Source organism: Mirounga angustirostris, unplaced genomic scaffold (genome assembly GCF_029215605.1).
Source record: "Mirounga angustirostris isolate CCGP_5_RB_7025 unplaced genomic scaffold, mMirAng1.0.hap1 SCAF_11, whole genome shotgun sequence".
NCBI lineage: Eukaryota > Metazoa > Chordata > Mammalia > Carnivora > Phocidae > Mirounga > Mirounga angustirostris.
In genome coordinates, this window is record NW_026991719.1 from 80,511,559 (window position 1) to 80,537,907 (window position 26,349).

The following is a 26,349-nucleotide window of genomic DNA, read 5'->3' on the forward strand; positions in this document are numbered from 1 at the left end:
TGCTCACTGATGTTTCTCAAGTACCTAAAAGAGTGTGTAGCACATAATAGACACTCAATAAATATTGTTGAATCAATTATGTGTTACGATGTCAGGGACTTTTGTCTTTGTCCACCCTCCTTAACACAGTAGAAGCATGATAAATTTATTGAATAAATGAGGCCAAGATCATGTCTTCAGTCTTTTATACCATTATCACACTGTTAGACACTCAATACATATTTCTTTTTTTTTAAAGGTTTTATTTATTTATTTGAGAGAGAGAGAGAGAGCACATGAGAGGGGGGAGGGTCAGAGGGAGAAGCAGACTCCTCGCTGAGCAAGGAGCCCGATGCGGGACTCGATTCCCGGACTCCAGGATCATGACCTGAGCCGAAGGCAGTTGCTCAACCAACTGAGCCACCCAGGCACCCTCAATACATATTTCTGATTGGTGGATTGGACATGAACCAGGCTTGCTACTGAACTTTATATTAACAGAAGCACAATTCTTCCCTTTGTAACTGAGAAGGTGTTGCCAGTTTGCTTGCACACACAGGGAAGAAACCCTTTCTACAGCATCTAAACAAAATTCTTCCACAATCACTGATTTTTCAAGGACAAAAATGTCCACTCTGAGAGCCGGGAGAGTGTAGGAAGCTGGTCCGTATACTCTCATTAACAGATACTAAAAAGAAAGCTTGTGGGCGCCTGGGTGGCTCAGTCGTTGGGCGTCTGCCTTCGGCTCAGGTCATGATCCCAGGGTCCTGGGATCGAGTCCCACATCGGGCTCCCTGCTCGGCGGGAAGCCTGCTTCTCCCTCTCCCACTCCCCCTGCTTGTGTTCCTGCTCTCGCTGTCTCTCTCTGTCAAATAAATAAATAAAATCTTAAAAAAAAAATAAAATAAAATAAAAAGAAAGCTTGCTTAGCGAAGCATATCCTTCCGTCAGAGGTCACTGGGAAACAGCTTAGCCGCAGCTATAACTTTGCCATACACAGATCATCGAGGTTTGCTTAAACAACCTCCCACTAAAGCCTCTCTAAGCATGCTTTCCCTCCACTCTTATTACAGGAAATCGGTCTTGATCCTTCAGGCAAAAAGTGCATGGTAATTTTTGTAAACAACATAATCTTATCAGAAACTGAAGTCCATGGACGTTAGATCATCAGTGAGAGAGTTTCAAAATGTGTTTGACCCTGTGTCTATGGATGGCAAGGCAACTCCGAGTTGGGAAGTACGAAGGAATTACTGGGGAAATCTCTAGGGAATGTCAAAGTCGGCTACAATCTGCCCCTCTCCTTGGATTTTTCAAAATTCCTTTTCATTCAATCCTGATGTCATGCTGAGTCATAAGAAGGGTTCTTCAGTACACCACATCTCTGGAGGCCCTGCAGGCAGCCTCTGTTAGTCATTACTATACTCATGGGATCTGGGCCAGCACCATTCACACTTTCCCCCTGTTCCGTGGCAGACGGACTGTGTGCCTCTAATCCTTGTGTTCTTTCTCTCCTACCTCTCTAAAGCCCTTCTCTGAGGGAGGAATAGCTTATAGCTTTGGGGATAATATAGCTTTAAGGAAACTTTTGGCAGATGCGGATGTCCTCACATCTGGGCAGTGTTAACAGAATCCTGGAGGCCCTGACAGACCAAGAGCCACTCGTTCTAGGAATGTTAAAATAGAAGTTTTTCCGACTGATGAGAGGAGCAGAGAGGAAGCAGAAAAAGGAGAAAGAAAGAGAGCACCAAAAAAGTATAAAACAGGTAAGATCTGCTGCTTAACCCTCCACACTCTATTACCTCATTTCACAACCATGGCGGGTAATGAGACCTAGGACATGAGCAGCATGGCTGGTGGGGGAGGGGGCGTTCTTTTATGAAGCTGGATCATATGCTGCTTGCCCTTTGAGCCATGACCTGGCTGCAGATACAGGTCCCCACTACCTTCCCGGCCTGCAGCAGAGGGTGGCTGACTCTGCGAGTCAGGTTTTCAGCCTCAGATCGGGGGAGGAGAAGGGCAGGGAAGCAGTGACAGATGTAGAGCAGTGGGTCTGAAAAGGACAGCCCCAGCTCCAGAGCCAAGGAAGTGCACTGAGAATGCATACGTGAGAGGGGGTGGTGATTAGTTTACCTAGCTGTTCATTTTCCTGGATCTCTCTTTAATCTCCCTTTTCTTGTCCTTTTGTTCCCTCTTTCTGCTTTTATCTCTTGCCTTCAACCCTGGCAGATTTTCTTTTCTTTCTAGCTTCCTTCCCACACCTTTCCACTTTCCTTGCCTCCCTCGCTTGTTCTCAATTTTTTTTTTTTTTTCTGTCCTGCTTCCTTGCCAGTCTCTGGACAAAATCTGAAACCAAGTAGCAATGAATTGGAAAATGAACTTTTGCCATTCTTGGACTTCTCATGTCCCTTAAGGACTCTGGCCAGAATCTGCTATCTTTTTGTTTCTCCATTTCTGGGAGTGACTCCTCCCCTGAGCATGACATTTCATTGAGAACATGTGGGTGAATGGGTACTTGCTGAAAAGTTCAGTGGCCAGTTTATACTAATGGGCAGCAAGTTTTAATACTGTCCTGTATGAAGTAGTTGCTTACTGGGAACCACAAAACTCTCATCGCATTAGAGTGAGGACAGGACAGGAAGTGAGAGGTCAACTGAAGATTGCTTACCCTCTCCTCACGTACCTCAATAGGTTCTTCCCAACCTCACTGACTTCCTGCTGGCTCAGCAGAATAATACTAGAAGGTCAGGCTGGACTCGAAAGCCAGAAGCCACTACCAAACCACTAAGTCTCAAAATCCAAAGCCAAAAAAAGAGCCAGGCATAGTTAAGGTCTGAGAGACTAGAGAAAGGAAACATCGAGTCCTGTCTAATACAAAGTTGGGTATAATAACATCTAATATATATTTATTGCTTCCCTGTGTGCCAGGCAATAATCTCTTCTGTAAGATAGATACTATTATTATTCCCATTTTATAGGTGAGGAAACTGAGGCTCAGAGAAGTTAAGGAAGTTGTCCAAGACCCCATAGCTAATAAGGACAGAATTGGATACATATACATATCTGTGTAACTCCAGAGTTCAAGAGCTCTTAGTCCATACACGCTAATGCTTTCCCAGATTAGTGGTTAGGAAATACTAGTTAAATGGATGAAACCATCAACTGACAGCTTTTAGATCACAGGATTCCCTCTCGGCTCTATACGACTTTATGTTGGACCTCTCCTGATCTTGACTCCTCCATGTCCCTCTCTATAACTTGGACAGTGGAACATTTGCATCTGATCCCACCAGGGTTAATTGAGAATTGATTGTTTTATGTCATCCTCCTCCTGGGAAGAAAAGAGATCAGAAATAACAAATAGAGTCTTGTTACTCTTATAAGGTAGAAGATCCTTACAAAGGGGACCATATAACAAGCATTCAGTAATTTAAAAATTTCTCTTCTTCCTCACAGATCCTGCATTTCTGCTGCTTCTCACTTTTGGAAGTTCACTGATGGCTGATTTCTGAAAGATATTTTCCTTTTCCCTGTTACTTCTTGCCACATATCTCTATTCTTATCTCCCTAACCTTCCCTCATCCCGACTCCTTTCAAGGATGGCTGGTCACCTAACCCAAAGAGGAGCTCTATCTCTCCTGCTCTTCCTCACTCCAGCAGTGACACCAACATGGTATGCAGGTAAGTTTTAGGACCTGTTGCTCATTATTTCCAAGGAAGGCAGGGCCTAGACTAAGTCTTGGAGAAGAGAGAGTTAGACTGCAATAAGAGATACTTAAATTAAATAAAGAACTATTTGCAACAACAAAGATGGTTAATCATTGCAACTGGCTACTAAGGGAGGCTTTTGAGGCAAACCAGAGACATTTGAAAACAGGCTGCATCAGCACAAACACGAGAGGGTTGGACAACATGGTTTTGAGGCCAGTATCTTACCTGCTTCTGCACTCAGCTTCCTCTCTCTCAACCTCCTTTCCCCACACCCTCTCTCTCAGTCTCTCCCTCCCTCTCTCTCCCCTAGACCTTACTTATAGGACAAGATTTTTATAGTCCCTCTCTGCCAAAGATGTTAATGACAAGACAGGTCACATTCTCTTAAACAGGAACTCCCCAGTCTCTTCTGGCTTCGTCTTTACTTCAGAAGGGATGGAGATTTCTGGATTCTTGAATGTGTCATCCTTTGCCCCTAGACACATAAGGAGCTGAAGAGAACAGACTCAGTGAGGAGAGGGAGTGGGGGAGGGAGAGAAATGAAGGAAGGATAATGAGGCGGCAGACAGAGGTTTTTGTTGGGGCCCAACTGGCATTCCAAGTGCTAAGAATACTCTGTGGCCAGCAGTGTCTGCCCTCATGGGGGCTGGGAGGAGTAGGGGAAGGAGTCAGACCCAACCAATAGAGTTAGGAAAATATCCAGAGATGAGTAAATAACAAACTGCTTCCATCACAGCCACAGTCATTGCAGCTAAAATTTTCCACTTGCCCTTAGCTCCTGGTGGAGGCCTTTGGCAGTAGCTCTGTTTGTCTGGGACAGCTGCAACAAGCTTTCAACCAAATATGCAAACATCTCCCCCTCTTTGGCTTAACTTGGCTTTGGAGGGGGTGAGGCACAAGGGCTGACATTGAGATGAAGAAATTCAAGTCAAGCCCTTGGCAGAGTGTGCACTGTTTGGGGTTAAAGGACCCCCAAGTCTCCAGGAGATAATATGTGCAACTGTCCTCGCCAACCTGCCCTTAGCTTCAGCTCAAGTACATAAGACCAAAATCCAGCCAAAGACCAAAGGACTGGGGAGTGGAGATTAGATGGCTTGAAGCCCAACACTTGTAAGAAACCTCATGGAGTACAAGGGCCTTTACCTTTTCCAGAGTGGAAGCCTGAGCTATTGGAGTCTTGAGGACAGAGCGGTTTAAAACAAAACAAAACAAAACAAAACAAAACAAAAAAACTTAGACTCATTTGAGGCTTTCAAAGGGCTGTTCGCAAAGGTGGCACTCTCTACTTCCACAAGAATCTTGAGGCTCCTTCTGAGGAGCCCAGGTTGGCGAGGTCTCTGAGAGCCCTACAAACCTATTCATTCTGCCTTCTGTTCTTTTTTTTTTTTTTTTAAGATTTTATTTATTTATTTGAGAGAGAGAATGAGATAGAGAGAGCATGAGAGTGTCCGGGAGGGTCAGAGGGAGAAGCAGACTGCCTGCCGAGCAGGGAGCCTGATGCGGGACTCGATTCCGGGACTCCAGGATCATGACCTGAGCCGAAGGCAGTCGCTTAACCAACTGAGCCACCCAGGCGCCCTCTGCCTTCTGTTCTTAGGAGGCTACATGATGAGAGAAATTCAGAAATGTCTTGATAATCTTCCCCTACATCTCTAGCTCGGCTGTCTGAGCCTGCTCTACTCATTGCTTCATTCATTCATTCAGCAGCTATTTATTGACCACTCTCTGTGCATCCAACATTGTTTATTCATGGCTTTGTCCTCAAATAGGAATGACACAAGGGAAGCAGCCGCGTGTGGATTCAGGGCTAATCGGAAGAAAGAGCCAGGAATAATCAGCAGGTGTTGGGAAGGGTTAAGAATATTAATAAAGTGAACGGTGTGTTATAAAGTGGGGATTGGCATATCTGTGCAGTTCAGGAAGTCAGACTGTATTTGTGATCGTAAGCCAAGCGTTAGTGTGGATCTTAAAATAGTTTCCCACTATTAGTTACACTTCCAACCATACCTTTGTGAAGGGCAGTGCTTAGAGGGTCTGATGGTACAATTGAATTTGGAGGGACCACACAGTAATCTCTGACGGATACAAGGGAACTGAGGAATGCTGCCCAAACCTCTCTTCCCAGGTGCTGAAAAGGGGTAAGCAGATAGAACAATGTGGGGAGCATGCCCCTCTATTTTCTTATCTCTCATCTCAGTATCTTAATATTGGCAACATAAAATACCCCAAGACAGGCAAAGAGAGGGAAATGGAAAGGCTTAAAGTGGTAAGGTGGCCTAAGCCCATTCCCAACCGATGCAAACTTGGCCCTGGTCCAGCTACCTCTGCACCCTGCTGTAGACTGTAATTATCTGACTGAGTCTTCCCCTCAGCTTTCCCACACCCCCTGTAATTCTGGAACACTAGAAGTTGTTTTGTGGCCTTTGATTCTACACACAGAGGAAAAAAGCTGGATCGCAAGAAAGATTATGCATTTTTTTTCCTCTGCTGGATACTATCCAAAGCTTTCTCTTACTGCCCTCTTGAGCGGAGTATCTGAGTCTGGTATCAGGGGATCAAACCACCCTGGACTGGGCTGGAAGGCCCACTCTGCTCCTTCCTTGCTGAGAGAACTTGGGCTATTCCCTTAACTTCTCTGAGCCTGTGTCTTCATCTGTATATCAGAGAGCAGTAGGAGTGTCTACCTCCCTGAAATGTTAGGGTGACACGATACGATAACATATGTAATGGGCTGAACACAGAGTACAAGTACGTGCTGAGTGCTGTTAGCAGTGGTGTTGCTACTGCTATCAAGCCATAGGCTTTCTGACACTCCTGTTTGCTCTTCTGGTAAATAGAGGCTTCCTCCCTGCGGGGCATTCCTTCGCAAGCAAACTCTAGAACAAGAGCGCTGGGGCGAATCCTTTAGGGAATCACACACACATCTGGTCTCCTGTTTACAGAAGCTGTAAGGCTCTGAGGCTAATACTAAACTGAAACAGCTGACAAGGATCCTGTGCCCCCACAAAGAACCCTCCCATGTGGGAAGAGAGAGAGCAAGGGACAGGAGGCCTAAGGAGAAATAAAGGAAAGCCAAGAAAGGAACCGGACTGGGAAAACAGAAAATAATAATAATAATAAAGGGAAAGAAAAAAAATGAACTCTTTCCTCTGGAATGAGGGCAAACCAATGAAGACATGATTTCATAAGGCAAACTTTCAGTTTGATTCATTCCCTTGTTCATCAGGTTGGAATGGTTTCCCAACACCCCCCACCCCCCAGTCTGGGCTTGTGGGGAATGGAGGAGCTTCATCATCTGGCCCTCTGCTCCACCGTTTAGTGCAGGGGGCCCTGTGCCTCCTCCCGGAGAGGAGGCAGACCAGCTTGTGGTCTGAGTGTTTACACAGGCCAAAGGGCTCCTGCATTAAAACCCAGTCCTGTCCTGAAAGCACACCCTCTCCTGGAAATGAGGAATTGTTTTCTGACTCCGGCATGGCTGGCTGCTCGATTCCTGTGCATGCATAAGGGCTCAGAGAGGCTGGAAAGAGAGCTTCCGGAGACTTCACTCCGGAAAGGACTAAGTTGTATTCCAGTTAGTTTGTATTCATGACTGATTTCCTGCCGTCTGGTGGAACACACTGTTTAGTCTCCCAGACAGCCACGGGCCTGCCTCTACCAGGGACTGGGCCACTTAACAGAATGGGGGCTAGATTGGGACTGTTCTCCTAGCTCAGCCGCTCCCTGCTAAAGCTTCTGCTGATTAGAGGAACAGGAAATTTCTCCAAAGGACTCTGCCTTCTTTTTCTTCCAAACGAGGACAAACTGCTCGGGACATGAAACTATGCTCATTTCCTCTTGCCTTTTGAACCCTTCCTCTGCTTTGGCATGCCAGCCCTAGCAATGGCAACCAAATGGCAAAAGGGTGGTGCCCCGTGTGCTAGTGGGAGGTTGAGGAATTGTTTCTCTCTGAGGACCATGAGCAGGCCTGTCACTAGTGGGAAGACTCTTACTCCGACTAATTTTTTCCCCTACCCGGGACAACAGTCCATCCTCAGAGCTTGGTCATCAGTGTCTCACCAAGACCTTGTGTGTTGCATCAAGGAAAAGGGCCCCCATTGGTGGGATTGATGGATAGTCAAGAAGTTCATTTTTTTTTTCTTTTGAATGGAAGCTTCTTGTGCTACAAGTAAGTCACTTCCACCCCCACGATGCTGAGCTCATCTTCTATGCACCTGGGATGTTGAGATTTATGTACAATAGTTCTGCTGCCTTACAAGGCAGAATTTTTCCCACTAAATATCCACCTGGCTCCCTCCTACAAGGAGTGCCATGTCCTCAGGAAGGGACCAAGTTGGATAGGGGGAAAGTTTGGGAAGGACTTGAGCGAGAAATTAGTATGTCATCTTGGTATTATCTTTTTCATTGTAGGTTCGGGCTACTACCCAGATGAAAGCTACAATGAAGTGTATGCTGAAGAGGTCCCACGGGCCCCTGCCCTAGACTACCGAGGTAAACCTCCCTGTTTCTCAGGCTCAGGAAAGGGTCTTTTCTGGCTTAAGGCCTAGACCCTCCCTGAAGTATCCTCATCCAGCTTGGCTGGATGTACCAACACTTCTGCTCAGGGAATCAGGGGCCATGATTGCCAGTCATGAACTTGGTTACTGACTTGCTCTGTGACCTTACCTCTTTAGCACTAAGGCTACCCATCTATTATTAATCATTAAATATTGACTGGGTACCTTCTGTATGCCTAATCCTGTGCAGGGTAAGCCTGTGGATGATACAAAATCTAAGGTAAGGTTTTGTCCTCCTCAAGGAGCTTACATTCTGCTGGGGACAGGGTGGGAGTGGGGGATGTGTGACAGGGCAATAAAATTAGCACACGTAGGGCAAGTGTGAAACTATGTGGTAGCAGTAAATGCAATAGGAGTTAAGAAAAAGAAGTCAGGGAAAGGATCATGAAAGATGATGTTTAGATTAGGCCTTGAATGATGGGTGGATTTTGAGAACTGGAGAAAGGAGGGGAGGGCATTCAGCAAAGCAGTTGGCCACAGATAGAGAGGTAAGAACAAAGCAGTTAGAGGAAGGAGCTAAGAAGAAACCAGCCTGACTGGAGGAGATGAGATGTGGAGGAAGTAAGAGAAAATAAAGTTGAATATAAAGAGTAAGACAAAAATTAAGAAAGGCTCCATGATCTAGGGACCTCTCTTAGGTCAGGCAGGAGAACTATCTGTGAAGAATGCTGAATAGAGAGGGACTCCTACATTAGAAAGCAAGTTAGACCAGGTGATATCTAGTATCTCTTCCATTTCTAAGGTTCTTTGTTTCTATGCTTTGCAAGCCATGCAGAAGAGCTCAGCTGTTGTGCTAGGAGTTATAAGGAGCCATCATCATATGTCTTTGCACAGGGGGTGGCATGACAATGAAATTTCAGAATATCAACCTTGTTGTTGTCTACAGAAGTAGGGGTTCAGGAAAGGGAGACTCTTCATTACATGAATCAGTAATGGTAATGTTGGTCAGAGATGACTGAGGGTAGTGGCTAATAAATGGAGAGTAAGGATGAACCCCAGAGATGTTTCAAAGAAAGAGATGACAAGATTTGGTCCAGATGTAATGTACCAAGAGGCTAAGAAACAAACAGATATCTGAAAGCACCCAGTCTGAATACCTAGGGGAACTGTAAGACCCCTCTCAGAAAAGACAAAGTTAGAAAATTCGTTTGGGGAAGGTACCCTACAGGCAGTGGGAAGTAGGAAGACGGAGCTTAGATGGATGAGCTGTCTGAGAGACCAGAGGGCCAAAAGTCAGAGCCTTAGGGGACATCTACAGATGTGAGTAGGAGAAGAGAAGCCAACAGAGGAAAAAGAGAAGTCAGCCATGTAGAAGGAGATTTGGGTAGTAGTTATCATATCACAGAAGTCACATGAGAAGAGTTTTAAGGAAGGGGAAAGAATGAGATATCTACTGTGTCAAATATTGCAGAGAAAAACTGAGGGTATTTCAAATATTATATTTGGCAAGAAGAAGGTAAATGGTGACTTTTGAGAAAATAGTTTCAATCGAGATGTGATCAGAGCTTTGGGTTTCTCTATGGTCCTTTCTAGCTTAGCTACCTTCTACCCATTTTCTTCTTGTTGCCAAATGGTCCACACCCACTGCCTCATTGCCTTAGCTCCTACTAACTCCTAAACTCCCTAAGGTCTGTTTTCCACTCACCCACAAATCCCCATGCTGAAACAACATTCCTTGAAGATCACAATTCTCTCCCAATGCCTAAATCATATGGCCCCTTCTGGAACTTCAATCTCTCTAGTTTCTCAGCAGCAATGAGCAAATCCCTCTCTTCTTACCACCCCCCACATACTTGGGCTCCATGGCATTTCACTATTCTGGTCATAGTTCAAGACAAGAAAGGAGATGGGCTCTCCTGGTGGTGACAAGAGACAATGAGGCATGGATGTGAACTTTATACAACCCTGACATGTCTCCTGAGCTCCCAGATAAGATCTCCAACTGCTCCTGGAAACTTCCATTTGGAGATATCTAAAACTAAATTCTTTCATCTTCCTTGAAAAAGGCTCAACCAGCTGACCTTCCTGCTTTTGATAATAATACCATCATTCTCCAAAAAAAATGGCTCAATGACATTTTTGTTTGTTTCAAGTTTTTATTTGAATTCCAGTAGTTGGGGCACCTGGGTGGCTCAGTCAGTTAAGCCTCCAACTCTTGATTTTGGCTCAGGTCATGATCTCAGGGTCATGAGATCGAGCCCCACACTGGGCTCCACACCGGGCATGGAGCCTGCTTAAGGTCCTCTCTCTCCCTCTCCCTCTGCCCCTCCCCGCCCCCGCTCATGCTCTCTCTCTCTCTCTAAAATAAAATAAAATAAAATAAAATAAAAATAAATTTCAGTTAGTTAACATATGGTGTAATATTAGATCCAGGAGTAGAATTCAGTGATACATCACTTACATACAACACCCAGTGCTCATCAAAACAAGTGCCCTTTTTTTTTCTTTTTAAAGATGTATTAATTTATTATTTTAGAGAGAGAGAGAGAGCACAAGTGGGAGGGACAAAGGGAGAGGGAGAGAGAATCTCAAGCAGACTCCACACTGAGCACAGAGCCAGACAAGGGGCTAGATCCCTCGACCCTGAGATGATGACCTGAGCTGAAACCAAGAGTCGGGCACTTAACTAACTATGCCACCCAGGCGCCCCACAGCAAGTGCCCTTCTTACTACCCATCACCCATTTAACCCATCCCCCGCCCACCTCCTCTCTGGCAACTCTCAGTCTGTTCTCTATAGTTAAGAATCTGTTTCTTGGTTTCCCTCTCCCTTTTTTCCCCCACGATTGTTTGTTTCATTTCTTAAATTCCACATATGAGTGAAATCATGTGGTATTTGTCTGTCTCTGACTGAATTATTTCCCTTAGCATAATACACTCTAGCTCCATCCACGTCGTTTCAGATGACAAGATTTCATTCTTTTTTGATGGCTGATGAATATTCCATTGTGTGTGTATATATATATTTATATATGTATGTATATATGCCACAACTTCTTTATCCATTTGTCAGTCGATGGACATTTGGGCTCTTTCCATAATTAATGCAGCTGTAAACATCGGGATGCATGTGTCCCTTTGAATCACTATTTTTGTATCCCTTGAGTAAATACCTCGTAGTACAATTGCTGGATCATAGGGTAGTTCTATTTTTAACTTTTTGAGGAACCTCCATGCTATTTTCCAGAGTGGCTGAGCCAGTTTGCATTCCTACCAACAGTGTAAAAGGGTTCTCCTTTCTCCATCAGTGGCATTTTTAATAGCCCCTTTTCCTCATCACCTCTCACTAATCATTCACCAAGAACTATCATTTCTTTATTACTCCATGGGATTAAAACTTTTATTACCTCACACATGGATAATGACAATTGCCTCCTAACTGGATTCTCTGACTCATGTTTTTCCCTTCCCCAAACCTAGTGGTCCACTGTGACCACTTCTTTTTTTCTTTTTTCTCAATCCACTTAGCTTGTGGTACCCACTGGGACCATTTCTAACAGAATTTGGCCTCAGTCTAGCTGTCCAGGCTGAGAATTCACTACCCCTTCTCTCCACATGAAATCTATGCTTCAGCCAGATTAGTAGAACTCTACTTTGGTCCCTGCCGGCTTTAGCCCACACTGAGCTTTCCCTCATCCATTCCCTCATTCCCTTCCATTCATTTATTCAATAAATATTTACTGAGTACCTACTATGTATTTCCTCTAAAATAAATATTTATTGTGTGGACCACTCATCTGGCATTCATCATGTACTGCCCCTTAGGTTTACTTTTTTGTTACCCTCAACAAAATAGTTACCTGTTAACAGAAGGAGCCATGTATGATATCCCTGCAGAGCTATGCAAAAAGTCGTGCTCAAGAAATGTTTACTGGCTGGTTGGCATCCTGGGAACAGAAGCCAGATTGTAGGAAACTGTGAATGGGAGAAGTAGAAGGGAAAAGGCAACAGACGGGAGGTCTGGCAGCCCTATGATTAATATTAACCTGTATCATTGGTTCTTTTTAAATGTTATAAAGCTCCTTAGAAAAATGTAAGTGACGTGGTGGCCTTTGGCCTTGGGGTGAAGTGTCTCATGGCTCTTTTTGGAACTTAGTCTCAGGACATAAAACTGAGTAAGGTTATCACTGTTGAGCGGGGATGGGGTGGCTGGGAAATACAACCTGAGAGCCCAGCCTCCCTTGTAAGGTCTTTGTGTTTTCGCAATAGCTCTGCAATTGTAGTGCTTGAGACTTTCTGTTAAAAAAAAAAAAAAAAAAAAAAAAAAGTCTGATATGTGGGATTTGAGAAACAAGGCAGAGGATCATAGGGGAAGGGAGGGAAAAACGAAACAAGATGAAACCAGAGAGGGAGACAAACCATAAGAGACTCTTAATCTCAGGAAACAAACTGAGGGTTGCTGCAGTGGAGGGGCGTGGGAGGGATGGGGTGGCTGGGGGATGGACACTGGGGAGGGTATGTGCTATGGTGAGCGCTGTGAATTGTGTAAGAATGAGGAATCACAGACCTGTACCCCTGAAACAAATAATACATTATATGTTAATAAAAAAAGAGAGAAAAAAAAAAGTCTGGTAGCAGCGTGTTGTTGCTTGAAGCAAAATGAGCTGGTGGCTCAAACCCAGGCACTGATTTCAGAAATATCATTCCCAGGGCTAGATATATTTTACACATGCAATTTCATGTGATTCTCGGAACAGCCCTATGACACTGGTTCAGTATCCCCATTTTACAGATCAGGAAACTTAGCTCAGGGAAGGTAAATTTAGAAAGTTGCAGAGCTCAGAGGTGGCAGAGCAGGAATTTAGACCCAGGTCGGTCTGTTGGACTCTGAGCCACGCTCATTCCGTCTCTTTCATCAAAAACGTAACCCATCATTTAAAAAAAAAAAAAAAAAGTTTAAAAAAAGAAAAAGAGTTAACTAGTAAAAACCAGATCGTGATTTTTAGAGCAAGCTGACCATGTAGTTTGGTGCCATTTTGGCTCATCTTGAACTTTCTTTCATTCCCTTATCCTGACTCCTGGAGCGGAGTCAGAAACCCTTGTCTGAGGTATGCCCTCAGTCCTCTGGGGGCACTGCTTTTCCAGCATATTGCTTCAGCCCTAGGCAAGCTGGTAACTCTGCCTGGGTGATCTGAAGATAATCACAGATGAGGCCCTTTCACCTCTGTTGTCAGCACTTTGTTCTCTTCTAATCAGCAAAACGAGATAGGTGGACAGCTGCACAGAGAAGAGGACATGGGTCTGAATTTCAAGTCCCAGCCCCTCCACCTTCCAGCAATATCACCCTGGACAAACACATATTGTGTGCCAGTTGTTGCGCTGTGTATTTTATAAATGTTATTTCATTTAAATAAATTGCATGCTTGCTATGTAGTGGTATGAAAAGGTCTCTAAAACACATTGTTGGGGCGCCTGGGTGGCTCAGTTGGTTAAGCGACTGCCTTCGGCTCAGGTCATGACCCCAGGGTCCTGGGATCGAGCCCTGCATCGGGCTCCCTGCTCAGCGGGGAGTCTGCTTCTCCCTCTGACCCTCCCCCGTCTCATGCTCTCTCTCTCTATCTCATTCTCTCTCTCAAATAAATAAATAAAATCTTCAAAAAAAATAAAAAATAAAATAAAACACATTGTTAAGTTTATTTTTAAAAACATTGGTGGGAACAACAACAAAAAAAAAACATTGGTGGGAACGGTAGCATAATATACTACTCTATGTGTTAAAAGAAAGGGGGTAGGGGCGCCTGGATGGCTCAGTCGGTTAAGCGTCTGCCTTCGACTCAGGTCATGACCTCAGGGTCCTGGGTTCGAGCCCTGCGTTGGGCTCCCTGCTCAGCAGGGAGTCTGCTTCTCCCTCTCCTTCTGCCACTCCCCCCGCTCGTGCGCTCTCTCTCTCAAATAAATAAAATCTTTTTTTAAAAAAAGAAGAGGGGGTAAAAAATATCTAGAGCAAGATCTGCTTTATATGCGTAAAGAAACAATTAACAGTGGTTCTTTATGGGGGGGACTAAGTGGGGGTAGACATGGGAGCAGGGGGTGGGAGGGAGACTCTTGACCATGTAACTTTTTATACTTTTTGTGTTTCAAATCATGTGGCTATGTTACCTATTCAAAAAATGTTAATTTATACTTCCAAATAGCAGCCTAACATGCTGCAGTGATAGTGTGATTAGAAAAAGATAAGGGGTTTTAGAGCCAGACAAAGCTTGGGTTCAAATCCCAGCTCTGCCCCTTACTTGCTGAAGGACTCCGGGCAAGTTACTTCCCCATCTGCAATACAGGGATAAACACCTACCTATCTCACAGGGCCATTGGGAACTGCATGAAATGATGGATGTGAAAATAAAAAATATATATATATATAAAGTATTGTGCCCAGCTCATGGCAGCTACTCAATAAATGGCTAACACACTTCCTACCGGACATTTTTGCCATGGAATTTTTAGCCACATCCTTAGTTTCAGTTTCCCATCAGCATTCTTTGGGTACGGTTGTTCAACCAATTGTAAATCTCCACAGCCGTACTGTCACCTCTCCTGTACGTATGTCTTCATCTCCTCCACATCAGTGGCCTGAAAGGCATTGTCATATAGTGTACCCACCATTTACCTTGCTCTACCAGTCTGGCGACCCTACCCAAAAAAGGAAATGAGGTCAGTCCGGAATTACTTGCTTTTCAAGGCACATGGAAATAACCATTTCTCTTTCTAACTTCTCAGAAGCCTGTGTTTAAATATTCTAGAACCCGCTGCTCTCAGCGCTGTCAGCCTCACCAGGCTGTGGTTCCCAGAGGTTACCTTCCTCCTTCCGGGGATCTAATGTCCAACACCATGACCTTAGTTAATAATACTGTGTTGCGTACTTGAAATTTGCTAGGAGACTACATCTTCCGGGTGGTCCCTACAAAAAAAGAAAAAATGGTAACTATGTGAAATTATGGATGTGTTCATCAACTTGATTGCAGTAATCATTTCACAATGTATATGTACATTAAAACAGCACATCGTACGTCTTAAATGTATATGATTTTATTCGTCGATTGTACCCTTAATAAAGCTGGGGCGAAAACAAAACTGGAAGAGTGTTTTCGCTCGTTTCCAGCCTTCCAATGTGTTTTCTTTATGCTAAGATTCCTCTGGGCCAGCAAATTAGAACTTATTTGCAATAACAAGGCCCTCTCTTACCATCTCAGCGTTTATCCTGAACTTTATATCTCCCTTTCCTATGCTTGCTTATTCCATTCATTCCAATCTGATGTGTATTTTCCTTGGCAGAATATAGGCGAGCAAGAGAATGGGAGTGATTGTTGGGGTCCCCGCCTCCCAAGTAGAGTCGTTGAGTGGCGACATTATCATCAACAGCTCTGCAACTATAGTGCTTAAGAGACCTTCTGTAATTTGGAGATAGTGTCCCCAGATGGCAGTCGTGTATCGTAGGCACAGGCTCAAAACTAACACTGGAAGCCACAAGCATGTTGTTGCTTAGAGGATAGTTTTCTCACTATCATCTGTCTTCATTTGCCAGCTGCCCTCAAGCAGAGGTTCCTAGCCTTTCTCTCTCTGTTCCTTTAGCTCCTGATGTGCTTTGTTTGTTGTTTGTTTGTTTGTTTAAAGCCGCTCCTTCTTTGTCTCTTGGGATTTGGGTATTGAATGAGCTCTTCTGGGGCTTTAGCCTTCCCAATCCCAGGCTAAAAGATCTGTGTCATCCTATGTATGCATCCCTGGGCATGCCTGCTTATATGTGCTCCTTTAAAATCCAAACCTGCTGGGGGCATCTGGGTGGCTCAGTCGTTAAGTGTCTGCCTTCGGCTCAGGTCATGATCCCAGGGTCCTGGGATCGAGCCCCACAGCGGGCTCCCTGCTCCGTGAGAAGCCTGCTTCTCCCGCTCCCGCTGCTTGTGCTCTCTCTCTGGCAAAATAAATAAATAAAATCTTAAAAAAAAATCTGAACCCACTGAAGAGTCATTTATTTTGTGTAGCCAATGAGGCATCTTTCTAATGTCTTTATAATTTAAGGGCTCTATTATCTTTTGTGCTCAGTACTGAATTGGGATCTTTCATTCTTAAGCAGCCTTCTTTGGTATCACATTCCCTTCCTCTCTCTAGCTTATATATTTGTGTTAATTTTTTTTTTTTAGTCATTTTAAATTTACCTACTGTAAAATTCATTCTTTTTGGCGTACAGTTCTATGAGTTGCAACAAATGCATATAGTCAGGTAACCACCACCACATTTCCATCACCTCGAAAACTTGCCCAGGGCTGCCCCTTTGAAGTTATCCCCAACCTTTTCTCCTGATCTCTGGCAACTCCTGATCTGTCCCTGTATTTTTGCCTAATCCAGAATGTCATATAAATGGACTCCTACAGTACGCAGACTTTTGAATCCGGCTTCTTTCACTTCACAAACTGCGTTGGAGATTCATTCATCCTGTTGCATGCGTCAGCGCTTCCTTCTTTTGTATGGATAAACCAGTTAGTTTAACCATTCAGCCACAGGACATTTGAGTTGTTTCCAGCTTTTGTTAATTACAAATTGAGATATTTTAAACATTTGTGTACAGTGTTTTGTATGAACACAGGTTTTGTTTTTTTTTTAAGATTTTATTTATTTATTTATTTGAGAGAGAGCGAGAGTGAGAGAGCATGAGCAGGGGGAGCAGCAGAGGGAGAGGGAGAAGCAGATTCCCCGCTGAGCAGGGAGTCCGATGCAGGGCTCAATCCCAGGACCCCTCCCCCCCCCCCCCCCCCCCCCCCGCCCCGGGATCATGACCTGAGCTTAAGGCAGACGCTTAACCGACTGAGCCCCCCAGGCGCCCCCACAGGTTTTCATTTCACTTGGGTAAATACATAAAGTAGAATTGTAGGGGCTCACAGCAAGTGTGTATTCACCTTTATAAGAAACTACCAATATATTTTCCACAGTGGTGGTATCAGTTTGTATTTGCCTTTGCAGTGTATGAGAGTTCCAGTTTCCATCCTCACCAACATTTGATGCATTTTTTTCAAATTTAGACATCCTAATGGGTGTATAATGGTATCTTGTGGTAGTTTTAGTTTTCATTTCTCTACAGACTAATGATGCTGAACATCTTTTTATGTACTTATTTGCTTATCAGTATACCCTCTTCAGTGACATGTATGTTCGTGTCTTTTGTCCACGTTCTAACTGGATTGTTTGCTTTTTTACTGTTGAGTTTTGAGAGTTCTTTTTATATTCTAGCTACTGGTCCTTTGTCAGATATGTGGTTTGCAAAGATTTTCTCCCAGTTTGTGACTTTTCCTGTCTATTACAATGCTTTTCACAGAACAAAAGTTTTTAGTTCTGACAAGGTTAAATTTTGTGGTGTTTTTCTTCTATGAATTGAGTTTCGGGTGTCATGTCTATAAGATGTCTTTGCCTAGTTCTAGATACCAGAGATTTTCTCCTATTTTTTTCTCAAAGTTTTATAATTTTATTTTTTACATTGAAGTTCATGATACATTTTGAGTTAACTTTTGTATAAGACTTAGGCTGAAGTTTTGTTTTGTTCTGTTTTGTTTTGTTTGCCTAAGGAAGTTCAATTACTCCTGCACCGTTTGTCCAAAAGGCTAGCTTTCCTCCATTGAATTGCTTTTGCGCCTTTGTCAAAAATCATTTTGACAGACAGACTTGTGTGGATCTATTTCTGGGCTCTCTATTCTGTTCCATCGATCTATGTGTCTGTCTTTTCACCAATACCACGCTGTCTTGATGACTGGACTTCTAGCTTACTTTTCTTCTATTGCTACAGTCCCCCGATGGTGTTATACATTAAATATCCAGGATGGAGAAGCCACATGCTACTCTCCGAGGGGAGGAAATTATCACAGCAGCCTGGGTACTCGTTGTGAGCTCTCCTGTGACCGGGGCTTTCGACTGATCGGACGAAGGTCGGTGCAATGCCTGCCCAGCCGCCGTTGGTCTGGAACTGCCTACTGCAGGCGTAAGTGGTGTGTGTGAATATACTGACATGTGTCTATGGGAGAGGCCATCCAGCCAGTCAGCCACTTGCAGGTATATGCTTGGAGGCGTCACTATGCCCTCTGTCAAGGGCAAATTGAGAATTTTCCACAGGTGCCCTACAGGCCCTTTCCCCATCCTAACATTCTAGCTCATTTTCTCTCCCTGTGGTTATTGCCCAAGCAATATGGGCATTTAAGCAACAACCAGCCCTTCTGACTCAGAGGGTCCAGGAGTACATATAAAGTTTGGGCCTGGGGCCTAATGTGAACCTTGGCCTTTCTCTAGAGCTCTCAAGGATGTGTGTGGTCTCAGACTCTTTCCCACTCATGGTAAACTGCTGTACTTCCTGCCCCAAGGCCTTAGACGGTCTTGGCAGTGAAAGTACGAGACAGCTGCTATTCTTCATTTGCTTCTGAAAGTCAAGAAGAATCCCCAAGGCTAGAATGTGGAAATACTAATACACACATTCTAAATCATGTCTCCCTCAGCTCCCACATCCCTACCTCTTATTCAAGCTCTACAGCCTACCCACATTTGGCAGCTGAGCTTTGTCTATCCATATGTCCATCACTCAATGCCATTTGTAGAACCGCCACATGTGGGGGACCCCGTATTGGTCTCGTCAGGAGCTCACTCAGTTCCTTCATTACTCCCAGGCTGCTTATCGACTAATGGGGTAGAAACACAAATGTGTGCACGTGAATGCAGTGTAAGTGGATGCATGGCAGTGAGCATTTAGAGAGAAATGGCATTGGTCAGAGAAGATGCTGTGGAAGAAAAGGGAGGCTTGACAGCCAAAAAAAAAAGGAAGCCACCACATGCCTCTAGGTGCTCGTAAGTACTGTGGTTTAGGACTTAGACCCCATCATTTCCAAAATGAAGTTGAATTGGGCTTACAAAATTAAAATAATATGTCTATAAATGAACATAAAATCACTTAAAATAATGGAGGCACACATATTTCCATGTGCTTGGAATGAGTTAATTACTGTTTGAACACGGATCTGGCTTTATCCTTCCTCTTTAGAGAGAAAAGGGCAAACACCTTGGATCATTTTCACTGTCATATTATACTAAGAAAACAAATTCATCTGAAAAGACAAACTTTTTCCTTAGCCTTGATTTCAAGGAAGTCATTTTTCTGTAGGTCTTTAAGTAGAGGATATTTGAAAACATAAAAGGCACTCATCTTCAATTCTGGTTTGGCCAAGAAGCCAAACGAACATAGCTTATCTAGAATTCTTTATTCAAAGCTCCAAAAATCGAACCTACACAGGGCTAGAACTTAGATAACCTAAAGTATAACCTGCCTACTTCTCTCAAGTCTCAGGTATCTCAAACTAGACTTTGGCAAGCTCACAGTCAGGCTCACAATCAGTTCATGGAAGCAGTCTCCACTTCTAGCACATGTGGTGTCTAAAGCCCATGGATTCCTCTTTAATCAAATACCACCAAGTCTGGCCCTCCAGGCACTGGTCTGACTTGTATTCTCACCCAGATATAAGATGAGCCTGCTTCCACATGGAAGTGAGCCTCAGCTGAGGGGTGCTGTGGTAACCCCAAAATTATACTCAAGGGGGGGCTTTGCATTTGCTAAAGAGCATTTAGGATTTGAGGAACAAGATCTGAAACAGCTGCTGAGGCCCTGAGTCCAGAGGTTTATATGCATTGTTTCTTTTAATCTGCACAACAATCCCATGGAATATCCGCATTTTACTGATGAAAACACTGAGACACAGAGAGAGATGAGGTAATTTGCTCAGGTCACAGAGCTAGTAAGAGGTGGAGCTGGGATCCAAACTTGGGTGTGATTCTGAAGTCCATGCACTTGGACAAGTAATTCACTTCTTGAAGACGGCCCCCGGCCTCCAAGAGCATTGCTGTGTTTTATAAGGTGAAAATAAAAAGGCAATTGGGCACAAGAATGTAAGGACAGTTTGGGGTAGGGTTTTCTGTATTTTCTACTAGCTCTGATATGGTTCTTCTTGTGCTAGATGCCCAGGCATCACCTCCAGATAGTCCCACAGGCCACTGAGCTTGCCATTTGGTTCTCTCTTAGAGATGCGATGCCACGCGCTGCCATTCATCACTAGTGGTACTTACACCTGCACAAACGGGGTGCTCCTTGACTCCCGTTGTGACTACAGCTGTGCCAGTGGCTACCACTTGGAAGGTGACCGCAGCCGAATCTGCATGGAAGATGGGCGATGGAGCGGAGGCGAGCCCGTGTGTGTAGGTAAATGGTGGTCACTCCCACGTGTCCTGCTGCAAAGAGCCACCCTGGCATTATAGCCACAGAGGATGGGGAATTCTCACCACAGAAGGCATTCCTGCTCGCTATGAGGGGTGCACCCTGGGCACAAGCTCCGCAAAGGGATCACTTCCCCGGGAGCTGGGCTTCCTGCCCGTTTCACTGAGCGTCTTGAGCCAAGGGTGCATCTCCTACCTACCCAGTAGTGTGGTATTGCTTCTATGGGTTCCCTCTAGGGAAGGTAGGGGGGCCCATGAGTCAGCACGTGATTTCTGACCTTGGCAGACATAGATCCCCCCAAGATCCGTTGTCCCCACTCCCGTGAGAAGATGGCAGAGCCGGAGAAACTGACCGCTCGAGTATATTGGGACCCACCCTTGGTGAAAGACTCTGCCGATGGGACTATCACCAGGTGAGTAATGGATTCCCCCTACACCTCCCAGCAGTTTCTCAGGCCACCCACGCCGCACTGCACAGGCTGATGCCACAGTGGTGTACCCCAGACCCCAGTTCGAAGAAGTCTCTTTCCTCAGTGGCTCTCTTACCCGGTCCCATGCAGGGTGACACTTCGGGGCCCTGAGCCTGGCTCTCACTTTCCCGAAGGAGAGCATGTGATTCGTTACACTGCCTACGATCGAGCCTATAACCGAGCCAGCTGCAAGTTCATTGTGAAAGTACAAGGTCAGAAAGAAATCTTCCATCTCTACATTGTTCATTATTCCCGCTTTACCCTGACCCTCTACATGCCCGCCACAACCTTCTCCCCTCTGTGCCTGAAACAGATGCCCCTTTTATATTGGGAGAGGGGAAAAAACAAGTTCACTTACACAGGGTCATTCGGGGAGCTGCACGACATGGGTATACATGCTTCAGAAACCCTCACTCCCTAACAAGACTTTCTCATTCTAAATCTCGATAAAATTCATGAAGATACTCTGTATTTGTTCCTTTTCTTAGTCTTCTGATTATCAAATCTAATCAGCCTTCATTCTCAGTCTTTGACCTCTGCTGAAATTGGTGGTGTTGGCTGCCTGATTCTTCCTCTTTGGGTTGTGTCGTATTGTTTTGATTTGGTTTTTTCATTATAAAAATAATTCATGCTCATCGTTGAACATTTTGGAAATAAATATACAAAGGGGAAAAAAATCTATTACCCCATAATCCAGAAGCAATTATTGTTAATCTTTTGGTATTTTCCTTCCAGTCTTTTAACTACATAGACTTTAAAAAAATATATAGTTGAGATCATACTGAACACCCAATCTTAGATTGCCCTTTTTCACTTTCATTACCACACAAGTAGTTTTCTCATGCTTTTTAAAATATCTTCAGAAGTCATTTTCAATGACAACATAATAACCTACTTCTAAGAACATATTTTGGCTTGCTTAACACTTCTACCACTGATGGATATTTAAGTCTTCTCCAATTTATTTTTGATATTAAAATTAATTGTGTAAGGTGGTCATCTTTGTGCAGGGTGTCCACCGAGTCTGAAAACAAACTTTTTTTTTTTATAGATTGATAGTCTTTTTTATGATAATGTGTATACTCACCTGCACCTCCAGATTTTGTGAACACCGTTGTGTGCATTTCAGATTTAATTCCTTAGGAGGAAAATTCTGGCTCCACCCTTGGCCACTGAAAATACAGAGAAGCCATTCATTCTGATCCTCCTGGGTCTCCTGGTCTAGAAAACACAGCCTGGGCACCCTCTTAACTTTTTGTCCCTAAAAGAGATACCATAGCCCCTAACTTGATCTCCTGCCTGACAGTAAGACGCTGCCCACCGCTAAAACCGCCACAGCATGGCTACCTCACCTGCACCTCGGCAGGGGACAACTATGGTGCCACCTGTGAATACCACTGTGATGGAGGTTATGAACGCCAAGGAACCCCCTCCCGGGTCTGCCAGTCCAGCCGCCAGTGGTCAGGATCACCACCCATCTGTGCCCGTGAGTGAAACCAGGGGGCTGGGGAGAGATCCAAAGTAACCAGGGCTACTTTGGAGGATCTCTCCTGATGTACGGCACAGTGGTCCCCTAGCAATGTGTGTGATGTGGGAATGGGGGTTTCTGAGATGTGTTTATTTTTAAGGGCTAATGCCCCCCCCATAGGGGACTCCTCCCCCAATCAGAAGGGTTCAAAATTTCCAAGTGTTCTTTCAGCATTTCCCCCCAAGGAAAGGCAGAAACAACCAGAAAGGGTTAACCTGAAGGACTCAACTCCTCAAGGTGTTGTTACCTGTGCTGGGATGAAGGATAAGGCCATACTCTGACTGACTGTATGCTCTTGCCCTAGCTATGAAGATTAATGTCAATGTCAACTCTGCCGCTGGCCTTCTGGATCAGTTCTATGAGAAACAGCGACTCCTCATCATCTCAGCTCCTGATCCCTCCAACCGATATTATAAAATGCAGATCTCTATGCTGCAGGTGAGACCCACCCCCTAAGTAGGGCTTAGCTCCTTTACTTACCCCCTAAGCCCACCCCATTACTCCCTTACCTCTTTCAAAGCAAACAGTTGTTCTTTCTGCAGCACAAACCCTAGTTCCTCAAACTTTTTGTGGGCAACATGTGATCAGTTTTACTGTGGACAGATTTTAAAAACTGCTATGTTTTTACTGAGCCCAGGCAGTCTAACTCCAAGATCTGTGCTCTTAACCACGATAGTAGCAGAAACGAAGGAAAAATTAGGGAATTGCATGACAATTTTTAACATACTAAGATTTACCTAGCCAAAACCTTTTGTGGGGGAGGGAGAGGTAGATAAGACACAATAGATATACCCATTGGGTCTTATAAAAAGGTTCTTGAAGAGAATTCAGGGGGTACTGACAGGACTAAGAGAAATGGCTCTGAGGAGCCGCAAGGGGCTAGATACCCAGGTAAGAGAAGATGCTATTTAGGGGGATCTCTAAAGGTTAAATCTTAGAAGTTGGTAAGTCACTATTCAGAGGCCCATGATGGCAGCAGCTCTATCAAAGGGATGATCCTGGGTGTCCATACCAAAAAGGACCTCATTCCTCCAGCAATTTCCTGCCCACCCCCCAAAAAGGGCAGACAAAGACAAAACCTCAGCTTGAACAGAAAGCAAGAACAAGAACAGGAAGCAGCCAGTAACGACAGTGATTCTGAGGGTCAGGACTAGAGGAATAGCCCAAAGATTAAATAAGGGGTTGGGTGCCCCGGAGTGTTCACTCTTGCTTTAAACCTCACTCCAGGTAACTGGCTAAGAAGCGACCCTGCAAGACAAAGAGCCAGGATAGAGTTACAGGGTATCCTGCCCAGGGTGAGGAAGGCAACAAAAGGTAACGAAAAGGGCACTGGCCCTACTTTGGAGAAATCCTGGAGATTGAGGGAAGGCCCTGGCCATGTAGCCTAGTTGTAAGGAGCATACAAGTATACGCCCTCAGTTTGAATCCTGGCTCAGCATCTTATTGTCATGCCAACTCGAGCAAGTTACTTTGTCCCCTACAGAAGAGGAATGAAACCACCTACCTTGTTAGGGGGATTGTAAAGATTCGCTTATTCCTGTAAAGCATTAGGTATGTGTGTTCAATAAACACTAGCCATCATAATCACATCACCACAGCCATCTGTTAAGGACCCATGTAGGTTAAAGCCAATGCAATACTAAACAAGGAGAGATTATGTTCCTGCAATCTATCAATTACATTTAGCTTTTCTACACCGCATGGTGTGACGGGTTTGGCACATTTCATTGGGATAAAAGAAATGCCGTTAGGGCAAATGCTTCAGGAACAGAGGAAAGAGGTTGTTGAACCCCACGATATGATGGTTGGGGGGGAAGCCCCTCCTTTCCTACACTGCCTCAGTGTGGTCCTGGGAAGAATCAGCTAAGTAGCCTTGGGTTTGAGTCTAAGAACCTGTTCCATCAAACCTTCTCTTCTCTCCCAGCAATGCACCTGTGGACTGGACCTGCGTCACGTGACCATCATTGAACTGGTGGGGCAGCCACCTCAGGAGGTGGGGCGCATCCGGGAGCAACAGCTATCAGCCAACATCATCGAGGAGCTCAGGTCCAGGCTGGAGGCCACAGGGAAGCGGGGGAGCAACGCTGGGCAGGACACTGGCAACAGGAGGGTTGGGGGAGAATCAGCAGACACTACCATCTTGAGGCATGCCTCGTGTTTGAACTCTCTGGATGCGTTAGGTAAAACCAGAGAGTGGTAGAATATCAAAATCAAATGGGCAGGGGGGAGAGCATAAAAGACAGATGACCAGGCTCCACCCCAAACTACCTCTGGATTGTGCTTTTATTTATTTTTATTTATTTTGAATATTTTATTTATTTGACAGAGAGAGAGAGAGAGTGAGAGAGCACAAGCAGGTTGAGTGGGAGAGGGAGAAGCAGGCTCCCCGCTGTGCAGGGAGCCCAACATGGAGCTCGATCCCAGGACCCTGGGATCATGACATGAGCCGAAGGTAGACACTTAACGACTGAGCCACCTAGGCGCTCCAGGACTGTGCTTTTATAAGGCACCTCAGGTGACTCAGACCCAAACGTGACTCAGAGAAGCCTCTGATTCTGTTGCCTCATGGCCTCATCTCTTTGTCTTCAGTCTCCAAAGGAGCAAAAGGCATCTTTTAGGCACTAAAAATCTGAATCACACTCCTCTGGACCCTGGGCGAAGAGAAGATTATAGGGGACAGGTTGTAGAAGTGGACTTTTCTCATTATCTATCCATTATCACCCCTCCGATGCCCGCACGTACACTCAGTGCCAATAAAGCTATCATTGCTCTCTGTTCTATAAACAATACCTGCCTCTAGGGCTCAGTCTCAGTGGGGACAGAAAGATTCAGTCCCAGGTAGGGGAGAGCCTGGGAAACACGCAGAGGAAGGAGACTGCAAACTTGCTTCTCCAGATAGAAGAGTTGACCAGGTAATATTAATCAACCTCAGGGCTGCCATGTACAGTTGTGCAGGTTATGCCCAGCCCAACTCCAGAAAACACTAGTCGCATCATAGTACATACGACTGGTGCTCCCTGGAGTTATTCTGTGCAGCCCGCATTGCTATATGTGATAGCTCTGCTTAAGGGGGCCTATGAGGGAAGCCTAGCCTGGTATCAACACAGTTGCTCTATCTGGGGTAAGGAAGGGACAGCTTAGCAGAATCAGATGCAAAGGGACAGCAAGACTAGGGTCTGAGCAGAGAGAAAACAAAGGGGCTTGAGACAGGTAGGAGAGGGGGTGGGGACAAGAGATCAGGTAGGGAAGGAATTAGTCCATGAGGAGAGCCGTGAAATGTAAGTGTAGTAGAGCCTGGTGGGGTGAAGCACAGACATGGTCTCACTCACACGTCGTGGGCTCCTCTCTCTAGGCAATTTCAGCGTCTCACTCCTTCCTACTTCAACATGGTATTGATTGACAAGCAGGGAATTGACCGGGAACGCTACATGGAACCTGTCACCCCTGAGGAGATCTTCACATTCATTGATGACTACCTACTGAGCAACCAGGAGCTGATCCAGCGCCGGGAGCAAAGGGACATGTGCGAGTGAACTTGAGCCAGGGCATGGATGGAGGTCAAGGGAAAAGCTCCCCTAGTCAGCTGAAGCTGGGGCCTGAGAAAAGGAGGAAGTGATTCCCCACGGCTCTAGGGACAGGACTCTGAGGTGGGTGAGATTCACCAATCCTGGGTCATTCCCAGGCCCCTTTGTAGGGCTGTGTAATAGTTTCCCTAAGCAAGTCTCTGCTTTAAGTAGCACTCGAGGAGCATACGAAGCTAAGCAGGGACTGGGGGCAGGTCCTGGACAATGGGCTGTGGGGTGAAAGTCTTCTTTTCGCAACCTGGGCCTCTGCGCTGCACTCCAAAGTCTTCCAGATAAGTAAATTCTCGATTCATTCACTAA

General features: G+C 45.1%; 1 protein-coding gene across 2 annotated transcripts; it reads left to right on the top strand.

Moving 5' to 3' along the window:
- Window positions 1–1,384: 1,384 nt before the first annotated feature.
- SRPX2 (sushi repeat containing protein X-linked 2) lies at window positions 1,385–26,349 on the top strand. 2 transcript variants are annotated; one of them, XM_045880320.3, is made up of 11 exons: window positions 1,387–1,742; window positions 3,433–3,657; window positions 8,095–8,175; window positions 18,006–18,197; window positions 20,277–20,453; window positions 20,754–20,880; window positions 21,028–21,149; window positions 22,244–22,423; window positions 22,770–22,903; window positions 24,390–24,511; window positions 25,818–26,349. In XM_045880320.3, the coding sequence occupies exons 2-11, from the start codon at window positions 3,576–3,578 to the stop codon at window positions 25,996–25,998; spliced, it is 1,398 nt and encodes a 465-aa protein (XP_045736276.1). In that variant the 5' UTR covers window positions 1,387–1,742; window positions 3,433–3,575; the 3' UTR covers window positions 25,999–26,349. The 2 variants fall into 2 exon arrangements, with proteins under 2 accessions (XP_064430409.1, XP_045736276.1); XM_064574339.1 differs by lacking the exon at window positions 18,006–18,197 and having other exon boundaries at window positions 1,385–1,742.